Source organism: Ischnura elegans, chromosome 5, assembly GCF_921293095.1.
Source record: "Ischnura elegans chromosome 5, ioIscEleg1.1, whole genome shotgun sequence".
Taxonomy (NCBI): Eukaryota; Metazoa; Arthropoda; class Insecta; order Odonata; family Coenagrionidae; genus Ischnura; species Ischnura elegans.
This window is the reverse complement of record NC_060250.1, coordinates 45437009-45464610: the sequence shown is the minus strand read 5'-3', so window position 1 is coordinate 45464610 and position 27602 is coordinate 45437009. Positions and strand designations below refer to the sequence as shown.

General features: G+C 42.1%; 1 protein-coding gene across 2 annotated transcripts in view; it reads right to left on the bottom strand.

The window, feature by feature from the left end:
* Positions 1 to 27310, bottom strand: part of LOC124158802 — a 52134-nt gene extending 24824 nt beyond the window's left edge. Inside the window, exon 1 of one of the 2 annotated variants that reach the window (XM_046534123.1) lies at positions 26707 to 27310. In XM_046534123.1, coding sequence (XP_046390079.1) covers positions 26707 to 26951 — 245 coding nt within the window. In that variant the 5' untranslated portion in view covers positions 26952 to 27310. The remainder of the gene's footprint in view (positions 1 to 26706) is intronic. The other variant, XM_046534122.1, reaches the window with a different exon arrangement.
* Positions 27311 to 27602: the final 292 nt, after the last annotated feature.

The following is a 27602-nucleotide window of genomic DNA, read 5'->3' as shown; positions in this document are numbered from 1 at the left end:
GCGATGATGTAAGACGAAAGAAAAAGCGTTTTCTAGATCAAGTGGCGTGTCAAAAATTAGAAGGGCACCCGCTCGTATCCTCCTAATCACGCGGAGCGAATGACCAAACGGAAATACCCAGCCGTCCCATACCTCAATCGTTTCCTCCAAAAACTTCAAGGAACACAACTTGTGAGTAGCGTTGTCTGCTTCCCCATACTCGGTGACTTATATGGATTTGCCGGGGTGCTTTTAAGGATTAGTAGAAGCCAGCCGGGAGCAGAAGACAACACATAGACGTCGGGCGCTGCGCCTCAATATTTCCTTGCTACACCCACCCTTGTATAAGAATGTTTTATTTAGCCACCCATTCCCTCAGTAGTAGTTACACATTTTTGCAGTAAAAAAGTGAGATTTTCCCCAGTTGCTTTTTATGTTTTAATCGCTAATAATATTCGAAATGGTGCACTTGCTGGGAGATAGAGAAGACCCTGGCAGTAACTAAATTGTACTATCAACTAATTAATTTATCTCCAGTACAATTTCATTTCGCAATTATTGGTCATATTTGCGGTGACTTACTTACACCTGGCGCGCCGCCACTGAAAAAATAATTTTATGTATTTCATACGAACAGTTTTATTTAAATTATAAAATTTTATGTTAAACTCTTTTGTTGCAAACTATAAATTTAAATAAAATATTCCCTCTCTACTGAAGCGATCCAACTGGTAGATTTTTTGATAGTTCTCAGTCTCCACGAATTTGTTTTAAAAAAACTCCCCGGATCAATTTTTTTTGGCAAAATTTCATTAGTTTCACGTTGTATAGCCTAAAAAATAGTTGAAAACATTTCATCAAACTACTAATTAAGAATACTTATATTGAAGATGTGATTTTCGACCTGCTTTTTTCGATTTCAGCTCACTGTGAAGCGGGCGAAACGGTCCTCGCCTACTAAACCGAAGGCCGCAGCTTCGAATCCCGCCTGGGCGTAGGTGTCCGTGATTGAATACTTTTTTATTGTTGAGAATCTCGACATAAAGGCCTTCATGCGATATAAAGTTTTTTGCAAATAAATAATTGAATAAAAAGTTCGTAAAGCAACAGCGAATCTTCCATCTACCATATTTCCAGACCACGAGCCTTAGATCCCCGGAAGGAAGCGCAGCACCACCACATGTTTTACGGATCGCGTCGAGGGGGCGTCACACCAACGAGGGTGGATTGTTGAGTGGGGCAATCCGCCAGTTTTTTGTCGCGATTGGATTCCTTTCCCCCATCGCCGAAGACGACTCCCATCCTCCCCGGCCGTTAAATGATACATAAAAGAACGAGCGAGATCCTTTTGAGTGCGCGACACGTCAATCTCTTCAGAAAGGTCCCGAGAGGGGATAAAATGGGAGATTCCTAAAGTGGTAATGAATATTTGGTGAGATATGCATGCAGGGGAGGCATGGGGGAAGGGTGCCTTGCTCTGATTTCAACATCGCTTTGCAACAGCAATCTCGTATCGCGAACATGTTTCACCGTCGTGTATCGTACTTATGGGATTGCTACACATCACATCGCCTCGCACATATCACGTTGCTCTGCTTGGAAATCATGACATCGAGTAAATGGCAGAGAATCCAATGTATCGCAGTGATTCAAATAGAAAGTCAACGCTTCGAAACGTCACTTGGAGCGTCGCTATATGTTCCGTCATGTTTTTTTTCTTTTTATTGTCATATAGATTAACCTCCTCAGTCCCGGGACATATCTACCGTTAGTTTTGGTCTTATTTTCATGTTTTCTGGTTAGTTAGATATTAACAAACAACATTGGAGATTTCTGTGAATCGTGCCTCTGTATGGTGCTGTAATCTGTCAGGAAGCTCTGAACTTGCTATAACGATATTTCACTCAGCCAAGTGGGGAAAAAATTCAAAACCTCGATGTATTGAAAACAATACGCCAGGACCGAGAAGGTTAAATGAAAACATTTTACATAGTCTATACGTATAGATGGTCTTCTGCATTCATTTATGAAAACTAACATTATTTTCCCTAGTTGAATGCCTCATTACAAAAAATTGTTGTCTTTTTTATGGGATATATCGAACGTGGCTTTCCATGCAGTGAAACATCGAACTGCTAGGGAGGCTCCCGTACGTTCTGGAGAACGGGAGGGGATGAGGCAAGATGTGGCAGGTTGCAGGTTTTTAGATGGGTGGGCTCAGCGCAAAGGGGCGCATGGGAATTAGGGAGATAGGGGTGCAACGGGCAAAATGAGACATCACCCCAGTTGTACCCTCTCTCGATTCACATACTGCACTCCCGTCCCACCCACGGCATACATCTTTTATCCCGCCCCACCAATGAATGCTACACTACTCCTCTCACTCCCTTTTAAAGCTCTTCATAATATTCCTAATTCGAAACTACTCCCTTATGCGTCGCTACGGGCAAGTGAAATCGGCTCTGCGGGGTTGGAGGTGAGTGGCGGTAAGAGAGACGAGTGTGGGGATAAGTTTTCACTTTCCGTCCCCCCCCTGAAATTCCCACCCCCCGAAATTTTCCCCTTCCCCTCTCCTTTCATCCCCTCCAAAGACCGGCAGGAAGGTAGTGAGGGTGGATGTAGTTGGTTCGGGTTGGCGTCTCTCCTGTGCCGTCTCACTTAAGACCATTCCCTATTCGCTCGGTGCACTTTCCCCTGCCCCTCCACCGAATGCAAATGCAAGAGTATGGGGTCATTTTCGGTGCCGAGCCTCTCCCGTGCCCGATCCATACGGGGGAGGGTGGAATGAAATGTTCTACAGGGAACAGCTTGGCTTCAATTACCCTTGAACTCTCACAATCGGGTATTTTGTGTTCCTCGGTCGGCCAAGTAAACTTGCGCGATGGAGCTCATGACGTCAACTTAAGGCATTCAATAGGAAATGCAATTCATTCTGGACAGCACATCAGTAAACAAATCTTTGCAAATAAGTCGTGAAGAAAATATATAATTTATACATCGAAACAATTTGGCAAACATTTTTAATTTTATTCTCAGATCCGAGAAGTAATCTACATTATGGGTAGCACAAAACAATGCGGAATCCACCGCTAAAAACAGCCAATACCACAAGAATCCTATTTCCTTTCTTTTTCGCAGTTCTGTTGGTGTGAATACAATGAATTTTATTGTTAAACGAGTTGTACAGCAGAATGACTTAATGTAACCTTATGACCTTAATATGTGCTTAGAAGTTATATTCACGTCCTTCCTGATGAGTTTTCATCTTGACAGAAAATTGCCAATTCTAAAATGATTAATTGCAGTTTCACAGCCTTGAAAATGTACTTAGCGTCAATCTTCATGGTGGGAGACTTGCCTGAAATTATCTTCTAATGCCAACATCCACGATGAATGATGTAACGTCACATTTATGCATTCGCTGCCAAGTTATTTTCGCCCATGATCATCGGAAGATGTATCGTGAACGCGATGGGGACCTTAGGACATAAATATTTTCGAGGGAGGCAAAACATAAACAATAAACATTTACATAGAAATGGGAGCGTCCCCTATGTATTTTGTTTAGCGGTGTGCCGCTTTATGGTTTCGCGTGATGGACTAATTCCAGGAGGGAATCCTATACCTACTTAGGACCATCCTCTTCCTCATTCGCATCTCATGGATTACGACAACGTCTCTGCCTTTGCCTTAAGCCCCTTTTCCTAACACGGGGAGGGAGGGAATTAGATGGAGCGGAAAGAAAACCGCCAAGTTAACGACAAGGCGTCAAAGAGCGGTGGCGCGAAAGGGAAGGTCGCACCAAAGACTTTTTCTCTTGGAGATATTACGCTGAGAATCGATACGGTAAGGGTAACAAGCCCTGTCTACTTCAGTGCACGCCTTCTATGTACTCCCCTTGCCCTGACCTACGCTAAAATTCCTAGAATTGCACTTGCTCCACTTTCAAAGCACCTCCTTACTGTAATAGCCGAAAATATATCGTCTTAACAGCGATAAAAAGCGAGGAAGTTGTTACTAAAATTGTGGGTACATTGGTGCCCATTGCAATTAGAGCATCTTTCAACTCAAGACAGACATGAAGGTCGTCATTTATGATTGAGACTGTTTAAATTTCTTAGGGATTCGTAAGAGTTAGGGAAACGCCCAGGAAGATTAAGGATGTCCTTTAAAATATAGCGAGAAAAATAGAAGGGTTAATTATTGAAAATGTTAGTGTTCTAAACTCCTGGCAAAAAAAGGAACCAATTATTTGAAACTACCGAAAAGTCGCGCGTCAGGCTTAGCAGTTCACTTTTTCAGACTTTCGGAATTCATAGCAAAAAGAGGCAAAAACATAAATCCGACAAAATTAATAATATCCTAGGAATAAAGAGGATAAATCTGAAAGTCCGTTTATTGTCAACGCGATTGGATGACATTATCACTGTGTGAAAAAGGGCTGCGTTATTATCTTCACAAGGTGCTTTGTTGATGGCGATGAAGTGTATCCCATATGAAACTTGAGGAAACGAAATCCATCCTTTAGAACGCTGAACAAGAAAGCCAATGCAATCGGGTGCGGAAGCCCTTATGAGTGATGGGATGAACGAGAAGAGCTATTTCCAGCATCGCCTAACAACATCCTTTGCGATGACTCGCGAGGAGTTTGGATGTGCATTTTTCCTTAAAGGGGAGGAGGGCGTGTGCAGGGAGTGAGGGGTGCTGTGGAGCCTTGGCGCGGTACTTGAAAGGGTTCCTCCCCCTTTGGGACGATCAGCCACCCCGCCGCTGTATACATACAGACGGACACACAAGAAACAAGTCCACCGGAATTGAGAGCGACCTCGAGGAGCTCTCGACAATAAACGAGGCTGTGAGGACTGCTTCAACAGGGTTCCGGAGAAAGGTCGGTGCGGAGGAGTCGGAGGCATAAATTGGTTACGGACGAAACGGAATGAGAGAGAGCTCGTTCAAAAGAAAGGGGGGACTCCTCATGGGGGAAAATGGAGGCAGGGTGGGAGAGGATAAAAGAGCGTGTTTTAAGTGGCTTTGAGCCACGCGACACCCAGAGGGCCCTCCTTCAAGGAGACTACGGGGCGGGAGAATGTGGTATAAAGCATTGAGGTAGACCTGTGCGATACTGCGAGGTATCGTCACGAAAGAGATATCGCATTGCGGCCTTGAACCGAGGGGCATTGCGGAGTATCACTCGGTGGTTACATTCGACATGTTATATCTTGCGGGTAGCGGTCTCCAAGAAATGTAGGAGGTGGAAAGTTGTCGAGTCGGAAGGTATGAAGCGCTTCCGATATTACTTATAAATTGCGTTTGGAGTTTTTGCGATAAAGTTGGGCAATAAAGTTTTATAGACACCTTTGGAGTATGAATTTCGGTATCACGTATTTACGATAAGTGTCACATTCTTTTTGACTCTCTGCTTAACTTTTGGCAATGGATTAAAAATAGTATTAGCATTCTTAATTTACTGTCAGGCCACCATGCTTAAATCGAAATGTAATAATTTTCAGAGACGCCGGAAAAAGAGAGCATTAAATTTTTAATACGCTGTTTTCAGACGATTATTATGCAAGAAATGTACGTGCGATTTATTAAGTGGTATGAACAAAAGCTCTGTAATAGTTGCAAAGGGCAATGATTGCATAAAATGCTATTCGATGAATATATGGGTAAGCTCCTCACAATATCATGTTCTATCATGGGATCGATCGCCGATTTTTCCATGTGAAATTAAATTCTTAACCCGGAGCTAAAATTCTCATGCCACTCAACTCTCGTTCGGTAATGCTAGGAGATTACTCAGCATGGATTTGATCGCCGAGAGTGTAGAACGTGTAGAAGCAAAGAGCCGGACTGAAGTAGGAGAGAAGGATGACGACAGAAGGGATTCGGAAATCATAGGAAATCCCGCGGATTCCCCAACAAAGTGAGATCATCATTTAAGGGGAAATCCGGAGGTCGGCGATTTCTTCCATTGCCAGAGATCCAGCTCTTCATCATCTCGGAGCTGTAAATACCGTGCAGTCCACCAGCTAGAAGGAATTCTTTTATATCATCGCACTCCTATCGGAAATTGGATCGTCCACTTGCGTTCGGTTCCCTACGGCATGCACCTCACAGAGGACAAGGAGGACTTAAATAATAGTTCAAAGACTACCGGATTTATTGATCCAAGTCTTGCATCTTCGGAGAAGAGGAAGGAAACTCTAGATTCCTCGTAATTTTTCGGTGGTCCAGAATTATCGCTCAACTCAATAGATTCGTAAATTTCTCGCGATGATTCCTTGCGTAAAGCTTCGCGGTCTTTCGAGGTCAAGTTTTTTCCCATTGCTACTCCTGAGATATGTGCGCAGTTACCTAATTTGCTTAAGATGTCTTTCTGTTGTCTGGGACCTTGGAGCTAAGGTTTCCCTAGATCGTGGCCTATGCAGTAGAGTACGAACACGTGACCATTATTGGATTTCTCGTGAGGCGTTTGTCGGAAATATCATGAACTTCCTGGTCAATTTTTACTTTTACGGGGAGTATGAAAGTTTTTTATTGGTGACAGCGAAGTACGTGTGGATTCTTGTTCCTCAAATAAAATTGGTACCGCACTCGTAAAGCTATCAAATATGCTGAAGTACTGAGTCTATATGTACTAGCGGGGAAATCACCAATGAGTCCAAAAATCTAATGTTTAAACATGCTGTAGAAAATTCAGCATTCCTTATGAATCTTAAATTAGATAATAGAATTTTCGCTGTAAGCGTGCATTTTCGCCAACGCAATAGATTATATTAAGTGAGACCTTAAAATAATTTTAATTCATTTTTTGCAACTTTTCATGCATGTGTTTACGTACTGTCAAATATTTTTGACTATTAGTGGCGATAGAAGTTTAAAGATGGATCTAATAAATTCTTTTTCTCTTTATTGCACTTTACAAATCAAGGGTTGGCGAAACTCGAATAAGGGAAGAAAAAATAAATTCAATCGGCAGTTAAAATCTTCCCTTCCGCAGAAACACATGAATAATAATTAAATAATTAATTTTGCCATCGCTGTTTTTAACGTGGGACTACCTTAAGGATACACGTCCTTAAGCGGCCGAACCTTCCTTCATCCCTTTCTTGGTCTCCGCCACCGCGACCCTCGCGTCAACCAGTCCTCCGAGTTTCATTCAAGCACAAGAAGTCAATTTTTTCATTCTTCCCTTCCTTCATTCACTTCAGCAACCATTCTTCTCCCTACTTTTCGTACTCCATCTCCCGTTTTCTTTTATCCAGCGCCTCCTCCCCGAGCTTCCTGATCCTTTTCTTCGCCCAGCCTCTCTGCTGCTACTCCACTCTTCTTGTTTTCTTTCTAAGAGGCACCAGATCTTCTCACTTTCCTTATTCAGTTTTTTCCTCCCTCCGTTTGCTTTTTTTCAGTCCTGGAACTTCATCGTCCTCGTAGATCCAGTCTCTCGCATTTTGGGAGACGCACTAACTTCGTGACCTAAAAGAAGCCAATTAAGCTTGCACGTGCCGTTGGCGTGCGTTAGTTCGAAGTAGCTCAATTACTTACCATTTCACGAAGGTATGCTACATGATCTCGCTGAAGTATTACGATGAACGGGCGGTTTGCGGTATCAAATAACAATAAGTGGAATATTAGCTGTATGATATCAAACTTTGCCTAGTCCTAATATTTAAATTGTTTCCGCTTCATGAATATTTTATAGTATGTATTAGATCCGTCCACGTTATTTTGTTTTTACACGGGACCACTTCTTGATTTTAACCCAAACCGATGCAATGTGATGGACAGCACAAATAAACTTATCACCTTATTTCATTCGACAAAGTCGGTCTAAGAGGCTCCATGAATTCCGGATGTACAATCACAATAGTATTTTTTGTCGATCAAATCATCCACCCCAATATTTTCACATTTGCTCAGAACGTCTACCGACCCCCGTTTTTTCATATTGCATCCCCGTGTTCTTAAATGAAGAATCGTTGAAAGGCCACATGGCGTCTTATGCAAAGGATTTAAGGAAAGTAATAAAGAGCTCTCCCGAATAGGAGTAGACGGATTGGAAGATCCACAAGGAAAAAAACGATACGAAATTGGTTGCTTCATAAAAAAAGTCTATTTTAATGGCTTTATGGATGAATATTGTGCAGCGGTTAGCAAAGGTAGCTTGTGCGTGAGTCTGTTTTTGAGGTTTTTTTTAAATACATGTATAATTGTAAAAAAATATTATTGTACTCGGTATATTTCCTATTAATTCCAATCACGAGCCGCACTTTTATCCGGCGGCGTTTTATCAACTCCCGGCCAGTTTCCTTTCGGTGCAAGTGGAGGGCACTCAATCCTGCCGCACCATCGCCTAGCATTCCTTCACTCCCTCTGGCCGACCAAGTCGTACCTACATCTTTCTCGTGCTCGGATCTTTCGGGATCCATTATCCGCTCGCTGCTCCCTTGCTACCGCCGCAAACATCTGCTTTAGATCGGTGGGGGAGATGCGAGGAATCTTAATGAGTGGGTTACGCTCTCACCTCTTGTGATTCCCCTTCTCTCTCTCTCCAGAAACTCCACTAAATATCCCCCGCGTATTAATTAATGATGCCGTAAATCCTGCTCTTGCCGCGACATGATTTTCCGTTCGCGAAAGAGTGCCACTCCGAATTCCCTCCTTACGGCGGGCGAAACGAATCTTTTTCTGAGATCGTGTACGAGAATCAGACTAAGGAACAATCTTTCCGCGAGCGTGGTTTGTGTTTATGCTCAATAGCCTATGGAAATGGTGAAATTTCTTCAAAGTGGTATTTATTCGATTCCTCATTATTTTTTTTCAATTTCATTCCTCAAATAATTTAACCTTATTGTAATATTTAGTATCATAACCATTTAGATAGCATATTCCAGAAATGGCATGTTGAGCATGTGACACCATCAATAGTATTTTTAATGAACAGAACGTCAAAATAAATATTTTCATCATAATTCATCCCATTTCATTGAACACAGCAGAAAAGTTTGATACACGATGAGTCCCTTAATGAAAATTCGTTATAATTGTGTTTAAGCTGTTAAAAATTAAAGTTAACTCCTTAAATGCGTCCATTCCTTCTAAGATAAACTTGAATACATTCATAACAATACACTTTGAACGGCGGCGGCTCGTCTTCACTCTCACATATCAGAAAAAAATCTGGCATTCTTGACCTGTTACCTAAATATTATTGTATTCACGATATATATAGGATACATATAATGCGCTCTCGTATTTATTCTGGCTCCCAATAAACCTCTCTTGAGGTACGTGGAATATAGGTGAGGTTCAAGAATGCGTCAACTTCACGCCCGTCCGGGATGCCACTTGGCGGGGAAGAAGTGAGCGGGCGGCTGGCTATGTTGATCCCCATTTCATGCGGGCGGGGGGATTTGTCGCGCCCAGCGTGGGGCCAAGAGTGGAGGGGGGCACGACCCCCGTTCAGAATCGGCTTAGCCGAAGGATAGAGTGGGACTTGAAAAAGCGTTCTTTTGATGAAGTCTCTGGGGGAGGAGGGGGGCGCGTGACCCCTCCCCCCACTCCCCGCTGGGGAAGGAACAAGGAGGCCAGGGCGCTTATCCGCACACGTTCCTAACCCCTTTAAATCCCTCTCCCCCACCAGCTTGCTGTATCGTAACGTTGGAGAGGGTAAAAAATAAACACAGTCCGATCCCGCCCCTCCGCCGTCCCAAGCCGCACCCCCTCCTTATCCTACCGTGCGGAGTAAATGGTCCCCCAACCCCTCTCCGATACCTATTCTCCATTTTGCCACGGATTCGTCCTATCTTTAGCGTTTCCCCCCTTTCCTAACAGATGACAATCTTAAAAAAAACTACTTCCCTCCATCCCTTTCCCCACCCTTCTCAATGAGAAACGGCGTTATCGGAATCGTATCGCTCTTTAATTTAGCCCGCTGCGCGTCGACTAATAGTCGTAAACTGCGTTGGAAGTGTCTGATCGATGCTTGGTTGTGTCAAATGCGAGTGTTATCCTTTTCTATCGCACGAAAATACCGGAATTTGATGGCGGAGAAAACATTTGGATAAATGAACTTTGATGGTCGTTGAGATTTTGGCCTAACTGGTTGCCATGAAGTCGTATTTGCGTTCCATCATTCTAAAACGCTGAGGATAATGTGAGTGACCCTGAATCTGCAGTAACCCGCGTGATTGCTTGACTGTTTATCATTGCATCTCTGACCCAGATATACCTTTCGTAAAACCTACAAGTGAGCGTGTCATTTTAGGTTGAGTTGAAATAAAATTCCACTATCTACAGTTTAATTTCATTATTAACGGTATGCTCTGACCCTTTCAATAAATGAAAACAATCAGAGGTTACGCGAATGCCATCGTCAAGGGTTTATGTGACTGCCAAAAATATGTGTGCTCCCTGATTCGCCAGTATGGCCCCATTGTATTAATAGACTTTCCTTCTCTAAGCTGGCTCGAAGTTACATTTTTATTTTAAGATTCAAGGTCCTGCCCTTCTCTTTGGTATCGCCTGTTTACCGTGTAACTCAAACAAAGGAGAAGGCCCGAATGGGCGCGACTTCGTGAATACCCGATTATTTTTACACATTTCAGCTGGATGCTGAAGCGATTATATTTCACGTACAATGCATTAGCAACAATAAATATAGGTAAGCTCATTCTGACTTGGAGTCTTTTCATTTTTTTCACATATTGACATGAATTTCTTAGGGATTGTACCTTATAGGTTTTCTTCAAGTCAATCTGATTTCTTACATTCTTTTCGTGAACTTTAGAACCAGTAGGACAGAATTAATATGAAAATGAAATTTTCGTATATTCTTATGCATTGGTGACGTATGGTGATATAAGTAAAAAAAAATTCCCCAAGAGTAATTTTTCTCGCTTGATACTTTCAGTCCGTTAGTAAATACATTAATACTATGAGAGTAGAAGTGATAATCATGTTCACACAAGAATAAACTTTTATAATACATCGAACTCATTTACATCTACATCCTCATTATAATGAAAAACCGTAAATAAGCACCCAAATTGAGATAGTAATTACCATGTCGGTACTGTTCGACGCACAAGTCTTTGAGCAGTGATACGAAACTGATGTTGTTAACTAAATCCGATTATTAATTGAGGCCTCCAAATTACATTGGAGTTTCAGGAATTGAATTTCGCTATAACACCTGTCACCGACTGGCTTTTTTAGAATGACCCAATTCAGTAGCTGATTTTCACCCTTAATCGATATATTGGCAGAATAAAAAATTCCTGTGTAGTGCTTATATGGCCTTGATCTCGATTGCAAAAATACATTAGAAGTGAAAGCCTCATAAGTTGGACTCATGGGAGGAAAATCTAAAACAGAAGACGTTATCAGAGGTGACGCCGTCAAGTAGGTCGTAAATAATTTGCATCCTAATCCTATGAAACATAATCGCTGTATATATCCAATGAGATCCAACACTCCTTTGAAGGTAATATTAGGGGCTAGCATTTTCTCAACATTATGTCAATACACTGCATTAGCATGGATTAAGTAAAGAGTATATACTTACTCTATGGCATTAGCCACCGTAATATTCATTACTTCAGAAAGAATTGCGGGTTAATGGAGTTTCATTATACGTTTTGGGTCAATATTTCTGATTCAGAATTTCTGATATTATGATTCTAAATTTGAGCATTGCAGGTGGCTCCCGTAAAACTTATCACCGTGGCTATTCCCGACATTCTTAAATCAATTTCTGAACTTGGAAGCTTCTTTTAGTTTTGAAGATTCCTTCATTGATATCTGCAAAATGCTTCGACAAATGATAATTATTTCCCATCTGATAAAATCATTCTTTATCCTTTACATATAATTGTCGGAAGGTAAGATAAAAATCATTGGAAATAATACTTCGCTGATAATTCGGCGAAAATGAAATATTTCATCCTCAGATATAAAATTCTTCAAATTGGAGACGTGTCTGACGATTAGATGAAATTTACCGATGAAATTATTCAGTTCATTCGGAGGAGCACATAGGTTACAGGTTAAATAATGGTGAAGCTCAATTGAAAGTGTTATTTTCGATCAATTGAACGCAATCCTCGGAAAATTTTATCAAAAAGTCAGTCATATAGCTTTCCAAGATCTTTTCCTTGTGCTAAGATTTTTCCTCATTTTAAGTTACCATAATATTTGATGATTTCGGGTCGCTCGCAAAGGTGCATCAGTGAAATATTCGCCAAGCGGCCGTGTTTTGCTCCACTCCAGGGCATTCACCCTCACTCGACGGTGCTTCCTTTATCGTGCGCAAGGCCGTCACTCCCTTTCCTCGCATCCTTCTCCGCAAAGGACCGCTTTCGCGCCTCCATGCCAAGGACCGTATAGCCATCGCATCTCCCCATTCAGCCCCTTCGCATCCCTGCACACACGCCGTCCGCCGAAAAGCGCCCTTCGCTACACCCTCACCCCGTCCCATCGAACCACTAATGCTTCGTCGCCGACCACCGCCCCTGAGACGCGGGTAACGAGAGGAGTCCCACCATCGCATGCACACACGTGCAAAGGACATACTATATCTACCCAACCCTCTCTCCTCCATCCGACCAGACACCTCTCCCACCCCCCCCCCCCTGGCTCTACCAATGCCGCGCTCCCACCCGAGCTTCCCATAGTCTTATCCTCTGCATCCTTTCTCCCCCTTTCGGCTCGCAACACTCCTTTCCGAATGAATTGATAAACAGGTCCTTGATTTTCCCACCACAACCCCCGCAGCCCCACTACCTCCTTCAGAACCAGCCCCGGCACATCCCAACCTCTTCTGATACCTCCCCGTCCAGATTGTGACACGTTGAGCGTCGCGTTTCTGCGTCATCTTTCTTTCATCTCCATTCCCTCGTTCCTTGCGAGCCGCATTCGCTGCCTTGAGAGAGCGTCAAATTTTAAACGTCGGATCTTCCGCTTGAGGATGCATAGGCTAAGCTTCCTTAAACATCGCACGTCGCGTGCTAACTTTTTTAATTTTACCCTCCACACCGCTCTAATTAGTCTCTTTTATCGTGGTTTAAAGGTTGTGAATTGGGGATAATGCGAACGGCAATGAATCCTTAAAAACTGTGAGGGGTTGTGACGCGGGTAAAAGTGACGTAGATATTTGAAGACAAAGGAGTGGTGAGGGGTAATGTCGGCGAATGGACAGAATATTATTATTTAAACGTGGGAACAGTAAGATAAATGTTTAAATCATTTGAGTGCAGAGAAAAGCGATGCATCGAGTCGTGGAAGGAGTTTTCAATGGCGGAACAAATAATTCATGAGGGAAATATAGAACCCAAATCGAAATCGCGAAATTTTTAGCTCGTTGACCAAAAATTCACCATTCGCAGTGAACAGATAATCCCATATAAATATATAATCTCTTAATTTCTTTCATATACGTATGAAATATATAGGATATTACTTGGTACGAGTCCCTCTCCTCCCAGAATCTAGGTTTGGTACTATTATTACGAAATTTAAATATATGGTCACTGTTTAACAAGGAACTGGCAGAGCCGGTGCCTATTATAACTGGTTTTATCGTGATGTGGTCTATCTAGTTCCGTTTTTCGCCTTTCCCTGCTACAAAAAGGTATGGACTACAAAACAACCGGTTTTAAATATAATTAACACCTTTTTCATGTGTAAGCTGAAGGTACCCCCACGTATTTGTATTTAAATGATGTGGAGTTATTGAGGGACAGAAAATTAGTTCGATGTAATGTGGATCGATGGATTTCGGCATTATTCAATATTTAGGGGCTACTCATATCCCGTCAAGCAACACATTTGGCGACTTTTCGCTATGCTGCGCAATTAAAACTTCGAATGTACCAAAATCATCAATCCAACCTCAAACGACTTTCTGGAGGTTTTAACTTACAGTTAGATGGTATTTATTTAATTTGATATTCTTATCTTTTCTTTAACGCTTAAACTTTCCGCTCTATAGTTATTCTCTGGCTAGTTACTTTCCGTATAATGGTCCAGAAGGAGTGAAATTAAGCGAGTTAATTAATCTCATATTAAAATCCCAAATTATACTCCGATATGCTGTGATTAACTCATTGAAGGTCTACCAGGATACATCGCTCTATGATAGTAGAGAAAATGCATTCTTGAATTTCAACGTGAGGTCCGTAATTTGAAGCTAACTTGGTATGCTACTCTCTTCTTTATTTGCAGGGAAGTCTGCTTTTTCTTGAAAACTTGATTGCTGGTACTTCTTACTGGTAGAGAAGTCAAAAGAGAAATCTCGGTGAAATTGCATCTCAATGCGACGCAGTTCCTCGTCCACATACTTGCGGAAATCACTGGAGAGCGCATTGGTAAGTGGAGATATTAATTTAATTCAGAGACTACGAGGCTCTACTGCTTAATTGGTAGAAAGCTTACTAAATATTTTACTAATGTGATAAATGGGCAAAGAAATCGTACTTTCATTGAAGTTCTCTCTCAAAATGTAGTTTTCTTTTATAATAAATAGGCCCTCGAAGTAATGATTCTCCCACTCGATCATTGTTAGTAATAAAATGGTCATTCAGAATCGAAACATTTCTGCGTGCCGAATATATCCGTGGGCGATTGGTTTGCGTACTTCTTTTAGCGTCGTAAGTGTTCAGTAGCATGGGCGTGAAGGTCTTTGGTAATCATCTTTCAGCCCTTCGATTCCTCTCCTCTTTCGACTGGTTTCTTCAATGTCAACCACATTCGTCAGGGGCACTGCCCACATTTGTTATTTTTTAATCAGTTTCAGACGTCACACTAAAAAAATCGATATTTATTACCATGATCAAAATACGCTGACGCGTTGGCAAGTGAGCAGGGTACGAACAAAGTTAAATTCCTGCCTCGGTGAAGATCGTTTTAAGTTCCACCGCCCTTCCAAACCCATGGCTTCACAAGCCCCGCCCTCTGAAAAAAAACGATCGCTATAATTGGCGTCAATCATAATCGAGACGGCCTAATCTCCCTTCCTTCCTGAATCTTTGTTTATATCCAAATTGCGGTACAAGGACGGAGACGAGTCCATGCAACGTGTTATTTTCGTGCACTCTTCTTGTTTTCCCTCCACGACCCACTTGCCCTCTGGCGGCAAAGAACTGCGCAGCTATGTTTCCGGATAAGAATTCGGCGGTCACGATGCGGCGTCGAATCAAAACGGAGGGTGCACATCTGTGCGCAGCTGGCTATCGTGCTTGATAACGCGTGCGTCGTGATGCTTTTTCTGAAACGTGCCGAGTTGAGTGATGGATCGTGAGAAAAGGGGAACACGTTACTTTTAATCATGCCACATTACATGGTACACTTCCAGCCACTTATATGGTGTTTGCCACGTGCTACATGGAGCAGAGAGTTCCTGGAATGAGTGGAGAGCTTTCATTTCTCAGTGTGATGATGTTTAGTTAACATTCTCTGTACGATCTTCGCATAGTATGTTGCTGTAAATAATTATACATTTTTGAAATGCCTGGGGATATGGATATATCGAACAAGCATTTTGACCAACTTACTTCTCGTTTTCCACCTTGACATAATATATTATCTCATGAAACCTATTACTTCCCCACGGCGTTGAATTCTTACGGACTCCCGGATGCCTGCCTGTAAATATTCACTTACAATTAATTATTTATTTTTTCAATATAATTAAACTAAAGTCAAAGTAAAATTATTCACATTTACTGCGGAAAGTTATTTTTTTTGTAAATTTCATTATCATTTTGACTGTAATTCAGCTAAGTGTAAGCATTATATTTCTTGGCATAGTTCGAAATGAGATGAAAATCTAACATCTGCAGTCGAAGTCAATCAAATGATTACAAATTGATACGAAAAAGTCCTTAAAATTAATCTAATACGGTTATAAAATTGTCTCGCTTTTTTTATATAACCGAGCTGTAGTATAATCAAGTGTATCGTGATGTTTCCGGCCTTAACCATGGAAGAGGTGATCTTGTCACGCGCGTGAAGGACGCGTACCAGCATGTCTGGCGGCAAAGGGAGATAAGGCGTGGCGGCGTGAGTCTTTCCTAGCTGCACGTGAGGTGACACTAACGAAGTGCACTGAACTCGTTCGAACGACGGCAATTTCACAAATTGAGCTTTTAAGGGGAAGGAGGTTGCTCCGGGAACTTAAATGCTTGCGGAGCAAAACGTGTCGACCACCGAGATAGTTCGACGAATCTTAAATATAATTGCGTCCAATCTTTTCCCCAATAGCTTGAAGCAGCGAAATGGCGATGGATTGAAAGTACTAAACGCTACATTTAAAGGTTTGTTTTCTAGTTTTCGTAGCAAGTAGCGCAAGAGTCGCCATATGGACAAATTATGGCCCACACTTTCCTTTCCAGCCTCCAAAAATTGCGAACTCGTCCACCGTGTGCAAGTAGTTTTCATTTACGCTTTGAATTCACAAAGACTTAGCATCTAGGTATTAACTCGATATTCTTGTTAAGTTTTGAACTCAAATTATATCCTAAAATATCGTCACACACTTGTTGCCTTGTTACACTCAAATAAGCAAACGGATAAATTTTTTGCAATGAAACAATGAAGAATTTTTATCGATTTATGCTCATGGGGAATTATTTTTCATGCTAACTACGCTTGCAATTATAAATTTTGTTCGTAAATCAGCGATTGCAGATACCCGTTTAAGATGCAGCGAAGGATTCCGAAGAAAGCGTTGATATTTCCCCATTATCACGCGTAGTTATGAGAAATTCACTTGAATATGTGACGAGATTTTTAAAGTTGGTGTATAGAAGGTTTGTAATTGATTACCTTTGGTTCATACGAAACACTTCGCTGTTGATGCGCTTTTATCAGCTGTGGACGGTCGATGGTATCGGGCGGTCGTTGAAGTCACCGTTGAAAAGTTCAATACAGAATCAACATTTGACACAGATCCATTTCGAGGTGATCTACAATATAAATTCCGCCAATAATAACCGGAAACTTGTAATTTAACCATGAGTCTAATGAAGGTTCTTTTCATCCAGGAACTCACTGCTTGTGACTACCGCTTTGCTGGATGGTGCTTACATGCCTAAAAGGATAATTTTTTAGTTGATAACGCTCTAACGCGAAACTCGGTTACTTTTTCACTGTCGAAAAAATACGTTATTCATGTGGTGAAAATTGAAAATATCCATGATAACAATCATGGAATTAGCCATGTTTTCTGACTCATTCCCTTGGTGGGTCACTCCTATTTTTTGTTCTTAAAAGTCTTATTACCCTAAGTTAAACTATTCATCTATATGGGGAATTAATCAAAATCATGATTGTTTTAAGTACGCGGAGTGCGTGTTCTTCATCTGTTACGCATGTACATGTATTCAGGGACCATTGTTTTGTCTGAAATTATCTCTTAGGACCTTATAGTGTGTAACGGGTTCACTTATGATGGTCTTCCTAGTATCCCAGTCTTTATAGATCCACGGACAACTTCCTGATGAGCATTTCTATAGATAGAAGCCCATATGTAATGAAAACCATGCCTCTTGTTCGAAGCCATCGTTTAATTCCTGAGCTCGAGCAAATTTTCGCGGAGGTGCGCGTGCTCGATAATGGAATCGGCTGTACACGGGTGGAGGTCGTTTTCCGGTAAATACCGTTGTATGCACTCCTCCAGGAAAAAAACACGGACGGAGCATAATATTATCTTTTCCTTCCGGCCACAGCACGTGTTCCCCGCGCATAACATTCTTGCTGCATCCACAACACACACGAGACCACATGGCGGACACATCCACGGACCACACGCGCCGCTGACCCACCCACCCGCCGCCTCCCCCTTTCACCAACCCAAAATCCCTTTCCCTACCCCCCCCCCACCAAACCTCACTCCCCCTCACACCCCTCGCTCTCTCTCAGCTCACTACTTGCATCTATTTTTATCCCCCGGCATACCGAAGTCGGGAGTCTGCATGAGGTGGTGGGGACACGCTTCGGCTGCGAAGGAAGGGGGGGGGGGATGCAGAACGTGGATCCTTGGGGTACGTTCATACTCTCCTTCCCACACAGAGCGCAGACACCCTCCGGCAAATCTTCCCTCCCTCCCCCCACACCTGTTCCGTCACACCGCGAAGAGTGGGGTAAGCGCGGCCGGGATTGGTCTGCAGGTAAGTCGAGCCCAGGCGGACCGGTTGAGGGGTGGGAATAGAAAGAGCGGCAGAGGGTGAGGAACGGTGGCCTGATGTGTGACGTCGCCGGTGACGCCGTGGATCGCGCCACCAGACGGAAATCGCGCACCTCCACTCTGCCAACTTTCCTTCTGGCGCGGGAGGCCGCTTCCCTGGCCCGATATCCTATCTCTCCCTCTCCCACGGCGGCCTTCTCCCCCGCCCCCAGACAACATCCGATTATGTGTCCTCCACTCACGCCGCCGCTTCTACCCCACCCTCCCGCCCGAGTCACACCACCTCTGCCTGGGATTTTCACTAGGCGCGGATGTGCGAAAAGAACAATCGAACAATTTGAACTCTTGGATTAGGATTGGACTCCAGATCCAGGGATCCCATTAAGAGTTTTTTCACCTTAAGTGGGAGTATCACTTCCTCTCGATCTCGGTCGTTTTTTGTACATTTTTCGTGGAGTTTCACTCGTTAAAATATACGTTAGTCATTATGAAATTTTGATTGCGCACAGAGTATATCTTTGCCAACATTTTTCTGTATCTCCTGTATGGAAAAATTACTTGAAAAATATCATTGAGGTATAATTATCAAATAAAAACCAATTTATCAGTAAGTCTGAATGTATGCTTTTTTGCTTTTGAATTCAAAGTACTAAACAACAAACACAGAAACTTATCTACGTCAAAATCTGGACGCGTATTTTCGTTTCGACACGACAGCACTTCGTGGCTTGGCCCCCTTTAGAAACTTCTCCAGTCTCGACCCGGACTTGGCTACGGTGCAGATGTACTCAACTTTCCTTCTGATTCTCAACTGTCGGAGTAGCGTGGAAATGTCGTCGTTCAAAAAACTCATGACCTGATTAATTAACTATGAGGAATAGACACGGAATCTACGCAAGAAAATATAAGAATTTTAAGTCAATTTATCATAAAATGCCATGATTTTAAGTAACATCATGTGTACATCTTCACTGTGCAGTTGCGAATTCGAGGATTCGTGAATGGTGTAATACGTGGACTTTCCAATTTTGTTTTACTATAGGCGTGGACTCTCTGCTTAATTACCCAAGTCAATAGTACCTCTCAAGTATTCCCCAACTTGTCCCACCCACCAACCTGCTCAAGCTATCCTCCCTACCGTCTAAGCAATTAGGCTAATTGAGCTTACTTTCATCGATACAGATCGATACGTCTCCTATAATGAGTCTAGGAAACATACCTTAATCAGTTGCAAATATAATTGAGGATGGGAATGCCCGGCCTAATAATTGTCGGGAATCCCACAATAATTTACACGAAGACCTGCGTACTACGTCCTGGATGGCAATGAGAAAGCCATGTATGCCAGCCAGAGATTTTTCATGCACATGTATGTGCATTAAAAATCTCTGTCATCAGCCTCTAATATTTTATCATTGATTCCGAGTTCTAAAATATTTGAAAAAAGCTATTCGGTTTTGGTTGAGATGATTGAATATTTGATTATTAGAGAATCGTGTCTGTGATCACTCGTGCAGCTTTCATATTTTACTTCTCCTAGGGGGCTGTTCCTGGACTCTACGGTAGTAAAATTGTGTCATCAAAGTTTCAGGAGCTATATGGAAAAATATGTTCCTGGCTCCCTCACAAGTCCAAAGCAAACGATCCCCCACCGCGTCAAAGATGCTCCACCCCCAAAAATCAGCCCACATAAGCGGGCGTTTTCTCATTGGGCCCTCAGGTGGGTATGGCATGACATGCACATTCCGCCGGCCCACATCCTGTTGTTCCCTGGCACCTTCGCCGCTAATCTGAACTACGCCCCTTCCTGTCCTTGGTGGAGTCCTGTCCTGACTCGCTTGCCACCCCTATACCCGTACATTCCTCCCTCCAACGCCCTGCTTCCTGAGGTAATCACTTTACCATTGCACTCTTGGATGCCTCCACGCTCCATCCTTCCCCGCCCACCTCCATCCGTCTCGTGCCGATGAGCTGTAGTTATTCATCACCTTCCCAGACATCGTACGATGTGGCGGGGGAAAGAATAGCGGTCCCAACGTGATATACATTCTGAGGCTGGATGCCTTTCACCACTCCTCATTTATACCTTTGCATCATCGCAAACGTCGCCGTTCGGGTCAGGAGATGGCTCTGGGTGGCCTTCGTTATCTGGACGGCCGTCGAATGGAGAGTCATTCACAAAAAGGAAAATGACTACCTCCCGATGATGCAATTTTATGCAGCTCACAAAAAGCAATTATCTCGTTGAATAATTGGTATTTCGGCAAATTGACGGTTTTATCATTATATGATTATTTTATCATTGAGGACGCTATAATTTACACTATAAATTAAACACAAAAAAGGTATACAATAGTTTAAATTTGTTTCCACGTGGTATATCAAGCGCTAAAATTTTACAATTTCGCTATCAAATACTCCGAAGTACCTTTAGAATATTTCTAGATTCCAATGCTTACATGCTCGTTTTTTCATCTTTAAATCGGCTATGGCTAGCTGACAAAAAATATTGAGGCTTGCCATATTCTCCCTGTGGTAATCAAGCGCTCGAATTTGGCATGCACAGATATACTATAAGTGCTACAAATCAGTGACATTTATAGTTTCGCTGTTTGACATTCATACCATGATGGTTCCCTTACCCGCCATCAACTACTGACTCGTCTTTTGCAGCCGTCTACACCCAATCGTTCGCCTTTTTGTCGGAACTCCTGGCAAATGGCTTGGGTAAGCACGGTGTGAGACAAAAGGCGACAGCAGGAAACAAGCCACAAGGGGACAGGAAACAGCTCTCAAAGAGCGCATCTAAATAAGTGGGGTGATGAATAGCGAATGAATGGAATGGCAAACTATCACTTCGAGGTGATTACTTGCGCTGTGAAAATCTGGGTAATGCCTGTCGCAATGCCCACACGCGATAATTAAAAGTCTGACGATTTACCGCTTCGGTATAAGGTTATCTAGATGACAAGCGAATGTGCTCATTCCTAAAATATCGGCTCGGCGCCATTATGTGATAATTGGAGTGATAAAGGCAGCAGTTCACCAGAAACCACATTAAATTGTGCGGAGCTGTGATTGAATTGCTTGTCTTATCACACCACATGGGCGTTCCATTTACTCTTTAACAGCACAGTTGTCTCGTTGCCAGCTTACATCATGCACAACGGAACTTCTTGCCGTGGCAAATTTACAATTATATCCTTCCAACAAAGAGAGTCATTCACAGGGTCATACACGCATTCAAATAAGTCGGCCGCCTCTTCCGCCGAGGAATGATGACTCTTCAATGCTCAGGAGGCGACTCAGTGATTCGTAATCTCACGTAATTAAGAGAGAGAAGTAACTGCCGCAGACGACGTTTGTTATCTTTGCTAGTGCGAAAACTGCTTGGCGAAGCTGCGCCAGTTCTGAGTCAGATTTTTCTGATAGTAAAGTCCGTCTCAGTCGTTCCAAGCAGACGCTTGTGTTTATGAATTCGATTTTATCTGTTTACTTTCTAGCTATGAAGATAGGAAGTCAGCGTTTTCGTTGACCTCCGATTAAACGCCAATTAAATAAAACCTTACTGAAATATCAACCCGATAGAGTGAACCTTGCTTTCTTTATTCTTCAACGCTTTTCTCACAAGTATGATCTCATAATGCCATGAACTGGCATCCTATTTTTATGGGGGATGGCAGAGACAAGGGTAATTAGAGTTTTGTAATTCGCATTGAGAATTTTAATCATGTTAATTCAAGTATTCAAATCAAATATCACAGGGCAAGTGGCATCAGGAGCTATTCTTGAAGTCGCAAAAAGTTAAAATTTTATTGGTTTATTACTAATTACAATTCAGATCCATTTTCTTATGTGTTTGATTTTATCGGAATTATTTTTTATTAAATATTTAGAAACTCCATACCTTTACATTTGTATTTGTTATTTTTAATACTACCATCTTTCTAATTACTAATTTAATCACTATTCAACTAATTGTGGGTTTTAAAATAATTTCATACATATATGCGGTAGCTCAAATAATTTTTTTACTACTTTGATACTAATTATTTGGAATCTAGGTGAATTTTATCCTCAAAATGTAGTCTCTCGTACTGATCTTAGAGTTTCCTCATCCCTGGCCGAAATCAGTTTCTCTAATAAATAGGAGGAGGAGAGGGAAAAAATTGTGGTCTTCATAATTCTCCGTAGGAGCGCTCATGAAACCCTAAAATGCCGCCAGACTCATTATCCACTTCCTGCGAGCGTAACTAGCCGCACAGATCTACGTCTTCACCGATAGCCGTGGCGGGCAACACATCCCTCAAAAACTTACCCTTCCCCAACTATACAGCTCCGAAGTCCTCTCGTTCGCCCTTTTCCCTGCGTATTTATTCCCGGCTGCGAGATCCCCTACCCCCATCCACGTCGAGTAGTAGCCTTTCTCTCTCCCTCTCTCCTTGATCATCTCCTCTTTTCCCTCCGTTCGCACGTAACCTTTTCTCCTCCTTACACTCCCACTTCGCCGTACCACTCGCTCGCAGCCGGCCCCGGGGCACTCGAAACCATAAAGTTAAGACCTGTGCAGCTACAAAACCCAATCCCAACATATAACGCCATCCGGTTGAGTCGTCATCAACAGTTTGCGTCGACAATCACGATGGAATGGAGAAAAAAATGCGTGCAGCGAAAAAAATCGAAGGCTGAAGGTGTTGCGCACCGTGTTATGCCCCCCGTCCGCCCTCTGTCGATGAAGAATTTTTGTTCGTGATCGGGATAAATGCCGCTTGTTGCCTGTCGTTTATCTCATGTCGAGCCTTGTGATTTTGGTATTAAACTCTTGAGGCGCCATCGAAAGGGTCAAGTAGGTAGAGCGGTAGAAAAGGCAATGGGTTTGTATTCGAGAAGTATCGTAGACAGATAATTAGAAGGAACTCGATTTATGTATCCGTCGATATCCCTTCATTAAGTGTTCTGCGTTCCTCTATTTACGATGCACCCCAATGAAGCAGTTTCCTTCGCTTAAGTCAAGCTGAAAATTATTTCCGTGAATTATTTGATCATTTAATGTCTCTCTCGGCCTATTTGAGAATTTCAGTTTAGTATTTAAATAATCATCTCTTCGTGTGAAAAATTAATATCATTAAATGTGTCTTTGCGTCTTCAGAAACTGTGATCTCAATAAAATACTATTTTGAAAGCATGTTAGAAGTTAAAATTCTTTTTTTATGGCCTGTCATCTGGGAATTAATAAACGAAATTTTGATTGTTCTACTGAACTACGAATGATTTCATGCTATCCACGACCTTATTGTAAAATTTATATTGAGGAAATAATTATTACTTGACTGAGTTTCTTCAGGGAAGTCGTTTTCATTTGAGAAATTTGCAAAATACTTCCTCTCGTGACGCCAGCGGGTACTCAATGGGGCTTCCGAGGCCCATATGTAACAGATCCTTTTGGAGCAAAGGTCGTGATTTCATACGAATACAATTTGCAGTTAGTATACACAGAAATATGTGTATCCTATTTCTCTTTGTTATAACAAGTCGATCATGGAATTTAAGACTTCTAGAATACTTCGAAGTTACTTGTACTGCGAGATTTTTGTATTTTTTCCTCAAATATAATAGTGAATATGGCTGAATATTACTCCGTATAAAATATGGGAAGTCATTTAATTGCTCAGTTTATATTAGTTGTTTAAAAAAACGCATTTCAGTCGTAAACTACATTATTTCTAAGCGTATGCAATCGTCACTCCAAGAGTCTTTATATCTGACTTTTAATGCAATTTACGAAATATGTAGAAAACAAAGCCCAATATAAAGTTGAACTGTCGGTAAAATAATAAACACACATGAAATTATGTGAAGGGTAATTGAAACATTCAATGCAAATTATACGTACGCCTTTTCTCTGTAGTACTACTTAAAAGAAAGCGAAAGTTCTTCCACGTACTCGTACTCTATTTCTTGGCCTTGCTTACTCTTCGGAGTGGGAAGTGTTAAAATAGTTACTTTTAAGCAACCACGAGAATGACTCAAACCGCAGACATCCACCCCTTCTCCAGCACTCAGTTCATTCATGATATCTTCACTCGTCTCTTCTCCTTATATCACTCACAGCCTCTTGCGTAACCACTTCTCACGTATTTCCTCTCACCTCGTAAATAGTGGACAAACACGCATAAAACGGTTTCTTACCTTAGAATTATATGAAAAATACTGACATTATCGTCAGTCAATAAACAATCTGATGTTTATAGATCATGAAAAATGACTCTAATTTAGATCGGCGGGTCACATTTTTTCACCACTCTGATGACGGACTCAAATTTATTCTGCCGCCGAGCTAATCTCACCCCCTTTAGCCCTCGTGAAATGTCTTTCCCGAGTGAGAGATCGTATCGCCTCCCTAACCAGCCTGGATACCACAACTTTAGGGGGACCTGCATGTGATTCTTCCGGCCGTTTCTGGTTATATCAGTTATATTCCTCCGTTTTAGCTAACAGAGATATCGTAACTACAATTGGCTATGATGTACGGCCGAGTGTGAAGTTTATATTTTGGAATATATTGCCGTGTTGGACTGCTTTTGGTTTATTGTTGTTTTAAGTAATTTTTCTGTATACTTACAAGTTCGTGAATAAACAAGCGATTTTCGCATCGCTATTTCCTTACCTTTTACAAATAATTAGGTTTTAGGGGTAATAATTAAAATTCTTCCGATGGTGGAAACGTTTACTATTGGAGTTTTATCAAAAATGCGAATTGCTTAAAAATAACTTTACATATTCTTTCTTAGTTCTCGCTCTAATTTAGACCAAAAAACAAACTAATTAAGCATGCCTTTACTCTAGGAAATTATGTTAAATGGTTAAAAAGTGTCCAAAGGAAGTTATTAGGGAAATGGTAGGGCAAAAATGCAGTGAAAGCCTAATTAGTCAATGAATGACTAACTAGGCTTCTACTGGCGATTTTGTCGGCGGAAAAATTATCAAGTCCAGCTCACCACCTTTAAGATTATTTGGATTGATATCAGATATTATCCTTCGATAGAAAATGTCAATATTTTTCTTGACTCCGGAGTGTGCCCCTCCATTGAGGTCACGTTGATTTGTTTTGAGTCGGAGCTCCGCCCATCAAGGCGATGGATGGGGGCGTTCGCTTTTGGTGACAGCCAGCTCGAATTAATATTTTTTTAAGAGAAGGATGTTAAGATTTCTAAAAAATTTTTAATAGAATATTTGAGACATTGAACGGTTTTCCTAGTAATAGGTGTTTCTAAGACATTCACCAGATTATGAATTCCTTTATCGTAAAGATGGTTGGAGATTTACTTACAATTAGTAAATAACTGAATAGGGTTTAAATTATCATCAAGTCGTCAAGCAGTGATCCTCCTTTATTAAATATATTGAAATATGCTTGGAAATGCTTATTTCCTCAATTGGTATATTTGATATACGGGGTCGCTGTTCACTTAGGGACTTGAATTGTGTCAAGGAGCTCCAGCTGCTAATGTATGTATCGCCTCTTGCAATTCAACGAGTAATATTTGGCTTGGAATAATAAAAAGGACACGCTAGAGAAGCGCAATTATATGGTCTCCGCGAATTATCGTCGCGACGTGAAAAACGGGGAATAAGCGCTCAGTATCCAAAAGTGTGCATCAGGATGTAAATGGTAATGAATAAACGATTTTATTGGGGCGAGTCTGAAAAAGTCCCTTCTTTCATCCAACAATTCCTCATACACTAAATATTCAATATTCACGTATGATTTCAGCGTCAATTAAAATAAGAATTTCATGTAAATACACTGACAACATTGAAAAAAAGTGCTCCCTTCAAGTAATATAGCAATGGTATTAATAAGAAATTGAAAAATGAAAATTCATGAATGTATCAAAATATTGTTTTTAAGTATAGAAGGATTTAAAAGATTGCGGGAAGAAAACTAAAGGATATTGACTGTTAATCCTTATTCGGGAAAGAAACACTAAATGTAGGACAAAGGGCAACTGGAGACAACATGAACACGAGCTGTGCGCACTTAATGTCAATTTAAAAATAAGAACTTTGTGAAAATACACTAATAAACAAAATAGCAAAAATGCTCACTTAAGAGGAATATAACAGTATAGCAATGGCGCTTGTACTAAATTGAAAAATAAAAATTCATTAAAGTACCAAAATATTGTTTTAAAATATAGACGGAGTAGAATGATCGTGGGAAAAACTTAAGGATACGGTTTAAAATCCGATGATCCATGCGTGATAGAGTGGAATTGTTCCATATTGAAATAAACACTTGCAATTTTTCACGATTATAAAATTTATTACGACCTAGGTTTCAATATTACTACGTAATCTTCAAGGTGTAGTAACACTGAAACCTACGTCGTAATAACTTTTATAATCGTGGAAAATTGGAGTGTTTATTTATATATAAAAATTAAGGATATTGACTGTTATCCTTTATCAGTAAGAAACGCATAATGTAGGGCAAAGGACGACTGGTGACAACATGAATTCTAGCAAAGCGCACTCACCCCTGAGAAGGCGGGTTCATGGCAGTGGTCTCCTTGGCCGCGATTCCTCGGTAGTGCACCCTCTTCTCCACCTCGCCGTCGGGCAGGACGTCCGTCACCACGAAATCCCTGACGCCCTTGCCCAGGGTCCCGGCTCCCACCTCGCCGAGGGCCGCACGGACCCTCGCACTGCGAACCGTCACGCAGCACAGACAGCTCGCGATGAGCACCACCACTGCGGACAACGTTAACGAGCCCAAAACCATGTTGCTGTTCGTCCGGTAACTTTATAAACTTTTCAGTCTCTTCTCTCTCAAGTCCTCGGGAATGAGCTCAGGAAGAATACTTTTTGTGCGTGAGATCTTCTGGGGAAATAAGTTAGACGCGGGAGGGTGTAACCGGTGCACTTTCTTATGAAGTGTCTCGCACTGTTGAAGACAGTCGTCGCCTCTTTCGGGAGTGGTAGGTATCTTCACGAGTCTACGCGCGCGTGGCGACCACGAGGTTCTGGTCGCTGCGTGGAGTAAGCGCGAAGGTCTCGTGTCGATCCTACGGCAGCCGAAAGGCGAATGAGAGGGACTCGTCTGTTGCGCGCCCCGAGTCGGTCTTGGTGGTGGTGCCGGCCTCTGCCTCCCCTCCCTTGCCACGCTCCCTTGGCCCTTGGAGGAGGCGGAAAAGGGGACTCTTCGCGGGGAGGGGTGAGTCGTAGCGTAACCCACCCCCTCGAAACTCCTCTTTTGCTTCTCACATCTTCCGTCACATATTCACACACGTACACACACCCACATGCAGGCGTACCTCTTTGCTGGCGATGGCCAATTTGTGAACCGTTCGGTCCGAAAGAGTTTCGGTCTTCTCTCAGACATTTGCGCATGCCACAGCGGGTGGGGTCGCAAGGATGCATTCAAAACAATGCT